The 16,879-nt window shown below is 35.2% G+C and overlaps 1 protein-coding gene across 1 annotated transcript; it reads left to right on the top strand.

Moving 5' to 3' along the window:
- Positions 1-3,213: 3,213 nt before the first annotated feature.
- Positions 3,214-15,680, top strand: LOC132558881 (heat shock factor protein-like). Its single transcript, XM_060223499.1, has 13 exons — positions 3,214-3,321; positions 4,727-4,835; positions 5,529-5,659; positions 5,886-6,010; positions 6,268-6,343; positions 6,998-7,177; positions 7,942-8,151; positions 9,440-9,624; positions 10,083-10,136; positions 12,257-12,362; positions 14,954-14,995; positions 15,188-15,257; positions 15,502-15,680. Exons 1-13 carry the CDS (start codon positions 3,214-3,216, stop codon positions 15,678-15,680), a joined length of 1,575 nt encoding a protein of 524 aa, XP_060079482.1.
- Positions 15,681-16,879: the final 1,199 nt, after the last annotated feature.

The following is a 16,879-nucleotide window of genomic DNA, read 5'->3' as shown; positions in this document are numbered from 1 at the left end:
ATATGGGTAATATTGTATAGGGATGTGATATTTATATGGAGTTATAGTACCAATATGGAAATATTATATACATTTTACTTCTTTTATTGCATTCAAAACTAACAGGTTTATTTTCTGGTACATCTTTCAATTTTTTGTTTTTCTGTAGATTTTGAAAAATCAAGTTTTAAATCCATTCAGTGTCTATCTGGTTTTGGTACAATTCATATTGTCAACTGATATTCAAAGTAAATTAATATATATATATATTAAGCATTATTGATCTTTGTGATATTTTTCTTTACATTTTAAATATGTTATATCAATAAAAAATAGTGATTGGATTGTTGATAGTTGTCATTTTAATTAGGTACACTAGTCAAATATAACAGGCCTAAGGAAAACCAATAAAGAGCTCTCTTGAAAGAGGTATCTTCATTTTACAAGAGATCCCAAAGGGATCTTGACAACCACCATTGTATGGTCTTCATTAGGTCTCTGTTAGTTTGATTTTTTCTCTTCTCTCCTTTTACTCTGAATATGAGCAATTAAGCGGAAAGTGAAACGTGCATACCTAGACAAAGATTCCTTCAGTACTTCAGGAAATGGCAATAACAAACTTACTGAAATTCCAAGATGACTCTGGCTGCCATTTTTGGCTTGCCTGTCTAAATGTCAAATGGCCGTCGGATATCAACTTTCTCTGTAAATGACTTCGCAATACCCTCATCTAAAGAAGATGAACCGAAAGTACGAGCAGTATGGTATTTGGTTGGTTGGGATAAATTCGGACAAAGTTTGTGAAAAGAAGTGACCTTGGCCCATGTTCAAGGTCACGGACACCAATGTGTCAAAACCTTTTAACAATTTCTTCTGATAAACAGCCTAAAAGCACGATATTGGGTTGATCTGGGATGAAGCCCAACAAGGGTTTGAAAAAAAGTCTTTGACCCATATACAAGGTCACCGGGGCTCATGCAAGCATTTGTGAAAACTTTGAAACAACTTCTGATTAAGCAAAATGCAAAGAGAAATGATATTTGACTGATAGTTCTCTCGGGAAAAGCCCGACAAAGTTTGCAAAAGGAAACGGCTTTTGCTGATATTCAAGGTCACATTGGTCAAATGTGTCCAGACCTTTCAACAACTTTTTTTCTAATTAAACAAAGCGTAGATGCATTATATTTGGCTGGTATCGCAAAGTCACAGTGGCAGAATTTGTCAAAACCTTTAAAAGACTGATAAACCAAAAGTCCGATCAGCAGCATATTAGTGGCAAGGTGTTTTTAGGTCAGAAACCGACAAATTTTGAGAGAGAGGTTACATTATACAAATGTATACTGTATATGTAATATATAAATACGCGTGGCATGACTGAATATAAACATCTCGAATCTTGAATCATGAAGCTCAGAAATGGACCGATCTTTGCTAATAAGGTTGACACTAATCGTTCTGGATAGCATGCGCTGGGTCTCCCTATGTTGTTCAGTAAGGTAACCGCCAGCTACCTCATGAGGACCCAGCCTCAAAATGATCCTGACCACCCACAGGAAGATGAACCATCAACACACTTGTGGCGTAGCCAATGGAGTGGGGAGGGGAGTGGGGGTGCACACGTTGTCGTGCAGGTGACCCCATACTGGCATATCCATCTCCGAATATCCGATCGGCGAATAGAACCCCGACCATATAGGTGAAATGCGAACACGTAAACTGATGTCCTCAAGCAAATGATTAAAACACATAGTTAATGAACAACTGAGAAATCTCGAGACCCGGTAGTCGGCATGTTTCGGGGGGAAGAGTGGCGTGGGGCGGGACAGCGACACTTGCCGATTGACTACTTTCTTCAAACAGTCAGAATATCAGACATATCGAAATTTCTATCAGGGAAACATTCTATGTTACATTAGTTATATTTATGTAATCCTTGTCGTTTAATTCAACCCACAATAGACATAAAAGAAATCAGTTATATCACTGATATAAACTTTTAGACTGACTGATAAGATGGGTCTCGGGTCTTGAAAGTAACATTCAGGCGACCCCTAACCTCTCAGAAATGATAAGAGGCCTGTTGGCTACGACGCAAGGGACACGATTCTTACTGCCAGAAAACATAAAAAAAATCTAAATATTTATTATATTTTATATGTTTCAAATTAATAAAATATAATGATCTTGTTTAGTGTATCCAATACATAAATTAGCCAAAAATCTCTTTATTTTGTGTGTTCTTTAGTTTGTGCTTTTTGTTGCGTTGTTCACTCGTTGTTCATCCCACCATGACACAAGCGCAATATCAGCAAAATGTCGTCCAAAGATATTTTACACGTCACACCTAGGTTTCCTTAAAAATTGGTCAAGGTTATTCATTTGAAAAAAAAAAAAAAACACACACACACACACTGAAGTAAAACGGTACCTCATCTTGTGCATTTGTTTTGTATGGTTCACTGTTATTTCGTACGGTGGCTGGTTTAGGACACACATATTTTTTTTTTATTTAAGTCGAGCGCTCGACTTTCTATCTCGAGCGCTAGAGTTACTATCTCGATCTCTCGACTTAATTACTATCTCGAGTGCTCGACTCAATATGTCATATCGACGCTAAATTTCGCACTGTAAGGTATACGAGTGAAAAACATAAACCTACCTGCACATCTACATCCATGTGGTAACTTGATACATGTTAACCGTATAATAAGTCGAGCGCTCGAGAAAGTTAAGTCGAGGGCTCGAGATAGTAAGTCGAGCGCTCGACTGAAATAAAGAAATATGTGTGTCCTAAACCAGCCACCGTAATTTCGCGTTTTTGAGGTTTATTTTGGACTGTGTAAATTTCCAATGATATGGAAATAAATATTTGACACCAAATAAGATACCTCCTGAATTTTATATAAATATAGATAAAACGAGGTCAGTGATGAAAGTGATTATTCGTAATTATTTAAAAAAAATATTTATTTAGTATTGTACATGGTATAACACAATCTAACAAACACATTTTCAATCAAATTTATACCAAACAGACGGAAATTATTTTAGTGTTATTGTTCTTGATAAGTATTTAATTCTTATTTACACTTTTTTGAAGTGATGTCTATAGTATAAAAAATGTATGTATACCGGCATTATCACCACTTTACCGGAAGAAGATGATTTCACGCATGCGCAGTGATGATAATGAATTTGCACTGCAAGCAGTGATGTCTATGAAAAAGGAATAAAATGCACAGTTCCTCCGGGATGTCATCCTCAAACGTTCCAGCCTTCTTAACGAAGCTTTGGGCTCTCGTGGAAAATCCAACATGCGACGACTTAATATGCTGGGATCAGGTAAATTATTATAATAAAATTCTTTGGTGCGATTCTGAGACTGAAAAATTCCCAAACATGGCTGTCCAGGTAAAGTGAAATTAGAGACAGTTGTACAGTGTTCACTGTAACTAATTGTTGAGTTTTTGCCAGCGATGTTACTACATATTTTTAAGACTACTTCAGTCAAAATAAAATGTCGAAATGTCTGCAATAATTTACCGACTGTTTTTGTACATAGACCCAGGGGAGGTAACTTGCTCTACTATTTGTTTTCTTTCGATCATATTGTTCATAATAATAGTAATGTATAAAAAATGTCTCAAGTATTCTCTACTTCTGGAATAAGCTTCTCTATTATATATCTTTTCACAGCCTCCGAATCCTCCTTAGTAGCATTTTTTTAAGATGATGCAACCATGTGACCTGGTCGAGACCTAGTTTTTCTATAATAGTCGTTAGTTTTATCTTCTAGGACTTTCAAATTTGTCATCTCGATGTCGTTGAACTTTTTTGAATTAGACATTTATTTTGAGTAAATGTAACGTTGTCTGATTGCCCAAAGTTTTGATGCACTTGGCGACTTTTAAACTTTTGTAATGACTATGTCACTCTGTAAAAACTGTCTGAACTTGAGGCAGATGCTTTGTTCCTCTTCTTTGCTTTTTCATTGAGTTTGTCTGTAATATATATGTGTACTCAACAGATTGTTTGTGCACAGGTTATATACATGTTGCAAAACTTTATGCAAAATTTCAGCAGACTATAAAATTTTGATACTATATTTTTCACTATTTTCAAAAACCATCCTAACCACAAAATTCCATAGGTGTTTTTCACACATATATATAGTTTACCTAAAAAGTTAAAGGAGTTATTGATTTGATGGAAGTCAGAATAGACAAATATGACTAGATATAACAAGACCTTTCCAGTGTTTTCACATGCCATATATATGTTCTCATTTACATTGTGTTCAAATATTTTACTAACTTTTGCATAGATTTCATTCCATACAATATCCTTTCCAATGCATTTATATACACCCCAATGCAGGGAAAAGTATGGCACATTTGTAGTTATTGTTGTAAAATGAAGAAATGTTCTACATGTCCTAACACCATCAAGGGCAGTCAGTCTCCCAATTTTGTATTATTTATAAATTGTATTGCAAAGCACCTAAATAAAGACTAAGCTGACCACTGACTCTGAAATGTGTTGGTTTTTTTCTCCCTCTAACAGGAAAGCTCTCTAAGTAGTGTAGTAATCAGGATAGAAGCAAATGATCATGACACTGCAACAAATGTCAAAATAAACATTAGTCCCTGAAAGGTCTGCAGACATCAAAAAAATTCTTTTTTTTCGAGATAAAACAAAAGAAAATAAAGCATTTCTGTTTATATACACTTTGATGTTTCTTTTTCAGACTGGAAACAGTTTCCATGTCTACGAGCAAGCAAGGTTTTCAAAGGAAATTCTACCCCTATACTTTAAGCATAGCAACATTGCTAGCTTTATTCGTCAACTCAATATGTGTAAGTATCATTGTTGTTGCATGCTTGGCTTGTATGGGACTTACAATCTGTAATTAAAACAAGCCCAGTACAGCAGAGATCCTGTTGAAGACTGTTTAATGATGGCACATTTTGTTATGAAAAAGATTCATTTGTATTGGGAAGCATATTTATTTCACGCTTTGGGTTCAAATGCCAATCTTTAATAAAAAAGAAACCTGTACATGTGCTTTAAAAATTTCAATGGGAAAGGAATTAATTATAAATGTACACAGATTTCCGAGATACAAGTATTTTAGAAAAATTGTAAAATTACAAACATTCTGCTGTTACCGGCACTTTTTTCAGTCCTGTTATTTTTCTATGTAAATCTTTGTATTGGTCACCTCGGTAATACAACAATTTGTTGCTGTCTGACTCACAAAGACCACTAATTAAGGGTAATTCACTTCATAATTGGAACCAATCACAAATGGCACAAATACAAAACTTGCAGTGGCTTTAAAGTTTGATTTACAAAGGTGAAAAATTATCATGACACACAGATATTTCATGTCTCCTGTGGGGTCATGGAAGGTCCTTCCTGTCATTGTCTTTCTATCAACAATTATTTAATACTGACGGGAACCAAGGAACCATTGTAGTTGACACACTAAATAGTGTATTGATGATTAAGTTACAATCAGCCTCAAATTTCTGTTTTAAATGTGACAGATGGTTTCCGTAAGGTGGTTCATATTGACACTGGTTTAAAGACGGAGAAAGATGATGTGGAATTTCAGCATCCTTACTTCATCAGGGGTCAAGAACACTTACTGGAAAATATAAAGAGAAAGATTAGTGGGGTGAGTATAATTCAATCATTTTTAATGTTTAAAGGTGACGGAAATATCAATTGAGTCAGTAAAATAGTACTTTGAAACAGTAACAAATTTTAGTTTTGAAATGATTAACTTGAATAGTTTTAGAATGTTTGTATGTAATTTTTACTGTGAAGTTATGGATAACTACTTTTTATTGTATGCATGTATTGTGATCAGTAACAAGGGATTATTGAAATCCAACCAACAGGCGGTGCCAATAGTGAAGACTGAGACCCCATCAATGCCAAATGATGTGAATAAAGTTCTGACAGAGGTAGTGGTCCTCAAAGGCAGGCAGGATACTCTGACAAATCGACTGGATACTGTCAAAAGGTTTTTTCTATTAGTCTTCAAAATAAAATAATTCTTTTTCAAATGTTTGATAATATTTAAAACATAATAAAAACTAACATTCTTTTTTGGATCTAGCTGTTCAATTGACAAGTTCTTTGTTGAATTTTTTCCTTTTTCCCTGTTAGTGAAAGTCTGGTTTTACTTTTTTACACACATATCAACTATATCAAAGAACTGAGTTTTCACATTGAATTATTGGTATTTTATAATGATAGTAATGGTGTTGCTGGTTGTAGGGAGAATGAACTGCTGTGGAGAGAGGTGGCTTCACTCAGACAGAAACATATCAAACAGCAACAAATTGTGAACAAGGTCAGTATAGCAATATACTACAATAACTGTCATGTGTGCTAGATATATATCATTCAAATATATTGTTAACAGTTTGATGTTTGATGATTTATCTCCCTTGAATCATTATAGTGTTTCTAAATTTTATTTACAAATACATTTGTGAAATTTATCTCTCCTCCTGTTCTCTTGATTTGATATTCTTGCCAACCATGGGAAAATTTTTATAAAAAACATACAAGTTATGATCCATTTGACTTACCATCATTTGTTAGTTAAAGTCGTTGAAATGAAATGAAATGTCACTAGCCATCTAAAACTGTCCTAGCAATCATTGAAAAAAACTTATTTCTTCCTGAGAATGCAGGTTCCAGGCCAATCACTCTTTGTTTGATGTCAGACAATAGGTTTTACTTGGTAGTTAATATGAAATATACTACTGAAAAGCCATTTTTGTCAGTAAGAGGTTCAACAAGGCATTTAGCATTTATGTATATCATGTTATATGAGCATCAATATATTGATTTTATGTCCTTGGCAAGTGCAATGGAACTTTCCATAGACTGTCTATCAATTCAGATTCTGTTCCTTTTGAACAATTTGAAAATCAAAGATGACTTATTTTAAATTATATATATTTTGAGAGAAACATAAGAGATGATTTTAATTTTGCAGTTGATCCAGTTCCTAGTGCACATGGTTGGGGGTAACCGGGGTCTCTCTGGAATGAAGAGGAAGATGGGTATGCCCCTGATGATTGGTGATACAGAGGAACCGTCCAATAAAGTGGCTAAATATACCAAGAGTATGCCGCCCATGCCTGCTAAGACTCCACAGAATTACTCTGTACAAAGTGTAGGTATTTGCAACATGTTTCTGTATTCAGAAGAGAAGTTTACGCATATCAGAAATATAAATTTCTGTGTAACCATTTGAGGTAACATATGAGGATCTTGGTGTCAATTGTGTCAGTAGACATCACTTGTGTAATAATAATGTCTCTTTTCTGAAAGTGTTTGCTAGGAGTTGCTTTTCAGGATGATAGGTCAAGGTCACTTGCTATGAATAGAAAACTGATGTCTGTGTGATGGCTTTAGTTTCCATATATTTCCAATTACCTCAAATTTGGTATGACAACTTTGGATGAAAGTGTTTGAATAGTCTGGAGAGCACTGTCAATACTCAGAATTAGAAAATCATTTTCTGTAAGCTATCTCGAGTACCCATGAGCCGATAAAATTCAGGCTTTATACATCAGCTTTCTGACTGAAGTACTTCCTTGGGATAAAAATTTAAACATGAACGTCATTGATGAAAGTTCATATTACATGATGTAGTAGAAATAGTAGCTTCATTATGTGCTTTCCTGCCAGAAGTGTTGTCTGTTGCTAGTGACTTTTAAAGTGAGCTGTATGTTGGGATATTTAAAGTACAATGTTTGAGAAAATGAGGTGCTATATATATTTCTTTACTTAGTGGTTATGTTAAGAACTTCTTTAACGGCTGAATTAATATTATCTTTCAAGTTTATATTAAAGATTAGGTATAAATACAGAAAGACTTTGTTTGAAAAATGTGAAATTTGTAAGTCTAAAAAAGTGTGTATTTTATGTCTGTAGCCTGCATCTGAGTCGAATGACTATGTGGACCAGAGTTCAGGCGTCATCATCCACGATGTGACAGAGATAGTCAAGAAGGGGGATGTTAAGACTGCAGCCCCATCAAGTGGGCCAAGTGTTGTAAACCCTGGGGAACAGGCCAGTACATCTACTCCTGGGAGGTTGGTCATGCCTGAGGATTTGTCCTTGCCAGAAGATGTCACTAACCTGGTAGGTCATCCATACAAATATAATAAGCTACCCACCATCCACATCTACTTTCATTTCTCAGGATATTCTGGTTATGATAGGAGACCCGATTAGTCCAGTTGATGGTGGAATTTGTTAAAATCTTTTGTTTTATCAAAGGTACCTCCTTCTACATTGTTTGTTGATCATTGATTTGACAATAAATAGATTATTTGTAAACTCTATACTGTGCAGGTTTTGTCTATCAGTTACACTCTAGCAGTCTTGATTTTGATGACAATCCATGTAAATATTTCCACTGGTTATATCTTGGACAAATTGTAATGTCTCTGTTATTGGACAAAGATCATTGTGATCAGAAATAGAATTTATCACAGCATTTGTCATTGATGTAAAGGTATGCATCTGTTACTTTGTACTTATTGTATCTACAATTACCAGGTATTGCATTTGAGAACATTTCAGAATGATGGTGTATTGAATACTTTGTACATCACTTTACCTGCTATTTGATATGCAGAGTTATTGCCCTTTATTAAGTTTGTGTCATATGGTCTTAAGCATATCTACAAAGTCACCTGCCATTTAGTAGTAATTGAATAACCATATTTACCTCCTCAGAAAGCAGAGTACCATTTACTGAAATTGGGGCACATGTATCACTCCATACATACTGCATAGTAATGATCCTTTTTCATGTTCTCCCAAAATTTTCAAAGGAGCATATAGTTGCTGTCGTGCCGGTCCATCCTTCTTTCTGTCCATCTCTTTGTGTTTGAGGTATAACTTTGCCCACAGTTAAGTAAGGATATCGAAATTTGGTGTACACATATTGTTCATACTTTGGTGATGCGCAGTGTATAAAATTCAGGGTCCTTGACTCCTAAATTGAAGGGTTATGCCCTTTGTTAAAATTTTGTGTCAGGATCATAACTTTGCTTGCATTTAAGCTAGGATAATGAAACTTGGTGTATACAAAATTCAGGGTCTGTAACCCCTAGAGATTTATTGTCCTTTGTTAAAATTTTGTATCCAATAAAGTCGTTTTCAAGGAGCATTCATCAGATTCACTGATACTCTTGTTGATGCTTCATAGCAAAGTAAAGCCAGCAATGGGTCAGAGAAATTTACATTTCTTAAAATGAATTGAAAACTGTAGAATCTTTTCATGTTACGAGCATAAATATTTAGATTGTGTTAGTTTGCACAAACATGGTTGTTTTGGCAGTATTTTGATCTGGTTAATAATGATGATATATTTACCTTTCACAAACATGATAATTTCTGTATGTTAATTTTTTGTTTACAGCATTCTGATCTGGTTGATAATATTGATATGTTTACTGATGGAATAACGGCAATGTATCCCGATATAAATGCGATCCAGACAGAGACATCGTCAGAAGAGAAAAACATGGCACAAGCAAAGGATAGCAGTGTTACTGAGGAGAAAAATCAGTCTCCACTCAGTATTACAGTCAACCAGTTCTCAAAGTGAGTTTTACCTAACAATTGGTATTATCTGCATGAAATGTAATTGAACAGGAATGGCATACATTTGAATTAATTTGGTATTTTAAATTATTCTTCTATTTGTCAGATCACTTCATCAATACATCACGGATCATAATTATATTTTGCATGCACGGTCCTACTGTCCCAGTCTGCATGTCTGCAAGTTTTATATCAATGGTTTGCATGATTCCTTTGAGACTTGTACAAGATCTTGTTCAAGAATATACAACCTGTATACCTGTATAAGTAAAATTCATTCCTCTTTCATTGATAGGTGCCAAGATCTCTCAAACCTAATATTGTCTTGTACAAACATTTCTTTTTCAATTTATTCTTTTTTACCATTGTTTTGAGCTTGATGTTTGAACCTTGCCTTTGAATTGTGTGTGTTATGTGAAGTCATGATATACTTAATACATATATGTATTTCTTTGCAGCAACTCTAGTGTAGCCCCACAAAACCCACCCGTTCTCAGTAGACAGCCTTCTTTGTAAGTGTTCTCAGCTGAAACCATGATTGGGGTTGGTTAATAAATTCCATGCTTACTTGCTACTGAAATTTATGTAAAAAGTCCATATTTGAAGGAAAATTTATAAACAATATTTTATAAAATGCTTTCCCAAATTTTGTAGAAATCCTGGTGAGATCTACATAGGGACTGAATTTTGACTGGATAAATCAGAAAAGTGTATGATTTATGGGGTGTATTTTTGTACTACTTTTTAACCAATCTTCGTTATAGCCATGGATGTACCTTCTGTAGACCAGGACATGCATGTTACAAAACTATACTTCAGGTTATTGACCTTGATGATTCAGGTATCAAGAATTCAATATTCCGGTCATAGCCGGTTTGTAGTTAAGTGTTAGAAATATGAAATGGTGATGAAATTTTTTTCATTATGCTCATCCACTGAAAAACAAAGGAGGCTCGACCCTTTCACAACACACTGCTAGATTTTCTTGAAACTTTAACATAATGATCATTCTACCATGTGTATTTTTTGAAAATCAAAGCATTCCAACTCGTAATTCTCCAAAATTGATTTTTTTTATTTTTTTTTTCATATAAGGTTCTTGAAAATTATAAAGAAAAATACACTGGAAAAAGAAATATCTATCTACTTTACAAATGTTTCATTGTGAAAAAACAAACATAATGATATTTTCAAGGTGGATTAAATTTGAATTAAGCAGATAGACTTCAATATTTATTCTTAAAATACTTATATTGTATGTAGTTGTAAAAACCACAAGTAAAAAATTGACACAAAGTATCACAGAATGGGTTTTGTCATACATTTGTAAATTAACATATGGAAATGTTCTGGGAGTAGGTTGTCTACCTTACATTTATCAGGAACGTTTTGAGTGGGTAGTATTATTACATAACACATACATTATGCATATATACAGTTGTAATAATTACATTTTTCACACTTTTATTATAACAGTGTGATGAACAATGATATTTGTATTTATTGGGCATTCAAAAATTTATTGTATTAAACAGTGGCCAAGTATACCTGTACCACCCATCTGGTTTCAAACAAACAACCAAGGAATATGTTCAGTGTTGTCCTCTCTATAAACGATTATTGTTGTCAAATCCTATCTCACTCTCATTACTTGGCAGTCATGAATGAGTTTGACCATGTGTCAATGTCTTTTATGTCATCGGACTTTGTTAGCTTGGAATACAAATGGTCATGACAGCCTATAGAATTCTACTTTCATCAGAACCACTTTTCAAAGGCGTAAACCATCCCATCTCATCTCTTTTTGTTATTGTTGACATCATGACATACATTCCATACCAGAAGAGTTCTCTTTTGTGCAACACAAAATTTTACACCTCAAAGCAAAATGCCTGGTTCACAAATAGGAAGTTACATCACCATATGTGTGCAAACATTACTTGTGTATTATGAGGGTCGAGTCTCCTTAACATTAACTGTTATCAAAAATTTTGTCAGTTGAAAAATTACATCACCATCACAAATGCTTGAAAAAAGGTATCTTCTTTTCCTTTTCTATGACAGTCATTAATCATTTTGTAAACCAGTGGCCAGATACTTCTTTATTTCTTACAAGTTATAGGCAATTTTGCTGTACTCTGCTCATTTTATTTAACGCTTTGACTTTTTTGCATAAAAGATCATGCTTTGTTACATTTCAATTAGATTTTGTATTGTCAGGCATTTTAAAATGAACATCTTTCAAATATATTAGATGGAAAGAGATTTTGAATGTAGAGAAATTAAAGCTGATTTTTTCTCCGTGTTATGGCAACTTTTGTATTATTAATGCTTGGTAAATTTGCTTTTGTTCCTAAATTATTCTGATGAATTTGTTTTCTTTGTGAATGCATTTTAGAGTGTACATTTAGGACTCTAAAAGGAATACTAATTGAAACCCCCATAGTGTAAAATAAGATAATGCTTAGGATTTTTTCAATTCTGTCATATTAGGAATCAGATTTAGAGTTGTACAGATTACAGAAGCTTGATTACACTTTTGTTATTAGGGTATGAAATAATGGATGATTTACAAGTTTGATTTTGCATACTTTTTTGTCCTGACAATATTAATACTATCTTTATGTTTCAGGTCAGAGATGTCAGACCACTTGGATAGCCTACAGTTTGATATTGACAGTCTAAAAGATGCTCTTTGTGGCGGCCAGTATTCCGTCGACCCAAATTTTCTTTTAGGGGTCAGTACCACCCAAGTTTTGTCCCCTGAATTATTTTGTTCTGAAAAATTACTTATTATTTCTTCAAGAAATGCATAATTTCTTACCTATGATTAAACAACAACAACAAAAATTCCTACATATTTTCACAAAAACATTACACAACACAAAAAGTTGAATGATGAGTGGTAATAAACCCAGAATAGAGCTGACAATTAATTTTTGTCTGTGTGAAAATGTGTGTGTTTTATATATTGTTTATACATGTGGGAAGCGCAGTAGTGACACATTCAACTTTCAGCTTGATTAGTAAGCAGGTGGTATCACTTGAAAAACCACAGAGGTTTTCTCCTACTACTCTGGTTTCCACCAGCGAGAATATATGTCCATCCAAACCAAGAATGATTAATATAAGTTAATATTGCTGTTAAACAAGTTTTAGCTCAACAGGAGCTGAATGAGGATACCATGGCATCCAGCGTCTGTCAACTTTTTAGGTCGCCTGAGCCGAAGGCTCATGGTGACCGATTGCCATCATGATTTGTCTGTGGTCGTGAGCGTTAACTTTTCACATATTCAAATTCTTCTCAAGAACCACTGAATAGATTTTGACCAAACTTGGCACAAAGCATCCCCATGGGAAGCCGCATCAAGTTTGCGAAGAAAAAGGGCATGGCCCCAATAGGGGCCCCAGGAGGGGGAAAAAGGGTGTAAAATTAGGTAAATCTTTAAAAATCTTCTTCTCATGAACCAACAGTCAGACTAAGTTCATATTTGATTTTTAGGGTCCTTATAGCATGGTCTACAAAGTTTGCGAATGAAAAAAAATTGGGTCAAAAACGGCCCCACTAGGGGGCACTCAAAAGGGTCAAAAAATCAACTTTGATCGATTTCAACCAAATTTGGTAGACAGCATTCCTTAGTGAAGGACATATGAAATTATGTTGAAAAAAGTGATTATGTCCCATTTGGGGCCCATTAGGGGTATAAAAGGGGCCATATGTAAAAGCCTTCTTTAAATGACTTCTTCTCAAGAACCATTGGATGGATTTTGACCAAACTTAGCACAAAGCATCCCCATGTGAATCCACTTCAAGTTTGCGAAGAAAAAGGGTGTGGCCCCAATAGGGACCTCAGGAGGGGAAAAAGGGGGTAAAATTAGGTAAACCTTTAAAAATCTTCTTCTCATGACCCAACCGTCAGATTAAATTCATATTTGATATTTAGGGTCCTTATGGCCAGGTCTACAAAGTTTGCGAATGAAAAAAAAAATCAGGTCAAAAGTGGCCCCACGAGGGGCCGCTCAAAAGGGTAAAAAATTCAACTTTGACAGATTTCAACCAAATTTAGTAGAAAGCATCCCTTAGTGAAGTACATATGAAATTATGTTGAAAAAAGTAATTATGTCAATTTTGGGGCCCATAAGGGGTGTAAAAGGGGCCATATGTAAAAACCTTCATTAAATGACTACTTCTCAAGAACCAGTAGATGGATTTTGACCAAACTTGGCACAAAGCATCCCCATGGGAAGCCACTTCAAGTTTGCGAAGAAAAAGGGCATGGCCCCAGGAGGGAGAAAAAGGGGAAACTTGATACGAATGTTCTACACAAGGTCCTGGCAAGTGTTTTAACTTTTTGGGGCGATTCAAAATCCAAGATGGCCACCCTGGCCTCTGTTTGGCTAAGACATTATGGACTTCCTCTCAAGAACCATTGGGTGTGTCATGTTCAAACTTGGTACAGATGTTTTACACATGGTCCTGCACAAGTGTTGGTACATTTTTGCAACATTTTAAAATCCCCAGATTATTGACATATATTCCTCAGGTGACCGTTAAGGCCCTTTGGGCCTCTTGTATTATATGTTGCAATTGCAGGAGAGAAAATCTTATCAATTACTATAAAATCTATCTTGCTCTTGTTCTTAAGGCTTTGCAGGATATTGTCCAAATTTGGTCTGAAGCATGCTTGGGTGAAGGGCAATCAGTTTTATATAAATGGGTTTCGGTCCCCTGGGTCCAGATGGGCAGGGCCAACCACAACAGGGAAAATCTAACCCCCATGTAGATTAAGTTCATTTTCATATCATTGCTTTGCATCATCAACAATTCATTTTGATCTTTAGTTCTTTGAATAAATTGTGATCCACACTGAATAGGTATAGCATTGCTGAGCATCAGGAGATAAACACAATCATAACTGATAATTTGTCCTGGGGTCTGGTCCCATCCCAGGACAGATTGTATTATTGAAGCCGTTAAGATAACCATCCTATAACTTAATAGCATTGCTGACCATCAAGAGGTTAACAAGTGATCTCTGTTCCCACCCCTAGGAAATTTGAAGCTGTATTTGTGGGATGAGGCTCATCAGGGGAAATATTTTCCATCTAAAGAAATGTAAAGTTTTGTATTATTAACTTGAATATCCAAGTGAGCAATACAGGCCCTCTGGCTCTGGGTCTCTTGTTGTTATATCGGTAACATTTTGATTTTAATCTGTTTGATGTTTTGTATGTGTGTTATGTAGTCAGTCTTCAATGTTTTTGTACTATGTGGCATTTATTTGTGTTTTTCTTGATAAATGTGCTGATGTAACTTTTTCTGTTTCAGTTGTTTAATCCCGATTCCCCAGTTACCATCAGTCCAGAAGGGGTAGGTAGAATTTGCTGGTAATCTGTTATCATGTAATTGAATGTGACTTTCCTGTTACGATGATATTCTATATGCCTTCAGTTTAGTAATATTCAGTCTCCTTTTTTATTTGTTTTGTTTTTTCATCAAAAGTCTTGGGTTTTCTGCATCACATTTGAATGTCTTGATAAACTTCTTTTTTTTTTCTGATAGTTTTCAAGTGAGGCATCTACAGCACCAGTCAAGGAGGAGGAGGATCCAGCAAAGTCGGCTTTGATTCTAGGCAGGTGTTCTTTATTTTATAATTTTCAGAAGTATTGGGTTTTTAACAAAGGATCAGATTAATTCATCTTATGCTATTTCCTATTTAGATAGTGTGTTGACTTGTAGGATTTTAGGTTGACTTAAGGATATGATTATTAATGATCTATTATGCTATGAATGCTATATATCCTCTACAATAAAGGTTCCAGTTTATCCAGTTACAAAAATTGTCCTTCATTACATCACTATATTGTCATTGACAGGTAATGAGCTGATACAGTACAAGCCATCGGACGATGTGATCCCAGACCTGTTTGACTTGGCTGATCTGTCCCAGGCTGAGGATGACCCTTTGAGTAACTCTTCTGTAGATACATTTAAATCAAAAGCCCTGGAGACCCCCAATGTACAGGTGTCATCAGACGAGCTAGACATTGATTGACAACATGTGATCTTTTGTACAGGTCTCCAACAGACATTAATTTACCTCATGGACACATTCTGTGGAGATTACAGGTGTGATGTTTGGTAATGCAGTCTCTTATATAATAGTGACACAGGCTGAATTGTCTGTATGGGATGGTCTTCGGACAGATATATGCTCTTAATTGATATCCCTATTCAGGTCATATCCAGATATACAAGGGATCTTACATATTGAGGTCAGCTTTCCAATCACTGAAAATTGGATCTTAACAGTTGTAGTCCTATACAAATTAACAATAGGTCTTGATTGTTTAAGTCTTATTCCAGAATAATGGATCTTCTTATTTGAAGTTGCCCCTGAACAATTGGTCTTCGCTTTTGAAGATATTTTGGAACAGTGGATCTTTGTAGTTGGATGTGTCAACAAATAATACATCTTTGCAGTTGAGGTAATTCCCAGAAAATAGTTTATCATAGCTGATGCCGTCCTTCCAAGGTCAGCAATTTAACTCATCACGAAGCAATGTATTCTAGCTATTCAGATCAGCTCTAGCAAAAAGCTAGTAATTGGCGATTGGTTATCCCAAAACATGGAGCATATCAAGTTATTGCCTCCATGCTCCATAAGACCTTCCACAACAGACATTGGATCTAACCTGTTCAACTTTCCCCCTACAAACAATGGATCTTAAGTGTTCAAGTACTGCTTAAGAAACAGTGGATCTTGACTGTTCAAGTCCTCCACCAACAAACAGTGAATCTTAACTGTTCAAGTCATCCCCACACAAACAGTGAATCTTAACTGTTCAAGTCATCCCCAAACAAACAGTGGATCTTGATTATTCAAGTCCTCCCCAAACAAACAGTGGATCTTGACTGTTCAAGTCCTTCCCAACAAACAGTGGATCGTAATGGTTCAAGTCTTCCACCAACAGACTTTGGATCTAACCTGTTCAACTTTCCCCTTACAAACAATGGATCTTAAGAATTCAAGTCCTCATTAAGAAAAAGTGGATCTTGATTATTCAAGTCTTCCCCACAAAAAACAGTGAATCTTAACTGTTCAAGTCCTCCCCTAACAAAGAGTGGATCTTAACTGTTCAACTTTCCCAAACAAAGAGTGGATCTTATCGGTTCAAGTCTTCCACCAACAAACAGTGAATCTTAACAGTTTAAGTCCTCGCCAAACAAACAGTGAATCTTAACTGTTCAAGG

Source organism: Ylistrum balloti, unplaced genomic scaffold (genome assembly GCF_031769215.1).
Source record: "Ylistrum balloti isolate Yb309-2 unplaced genomic scaffold, AGI_CSIRO_Ybal_v1 Utg370834, whole genome shotgun sequence".
Classification (NCBI taxonomy): Eukaryota; Metazoa; Mollusca; class Bivalvia; order Pectinida; family Pectinidae; genus Ylistrum; species Ylistrum balloti.
This window is presented reverse-complemented; position numbering and strand designations above follow the sequence as displayed.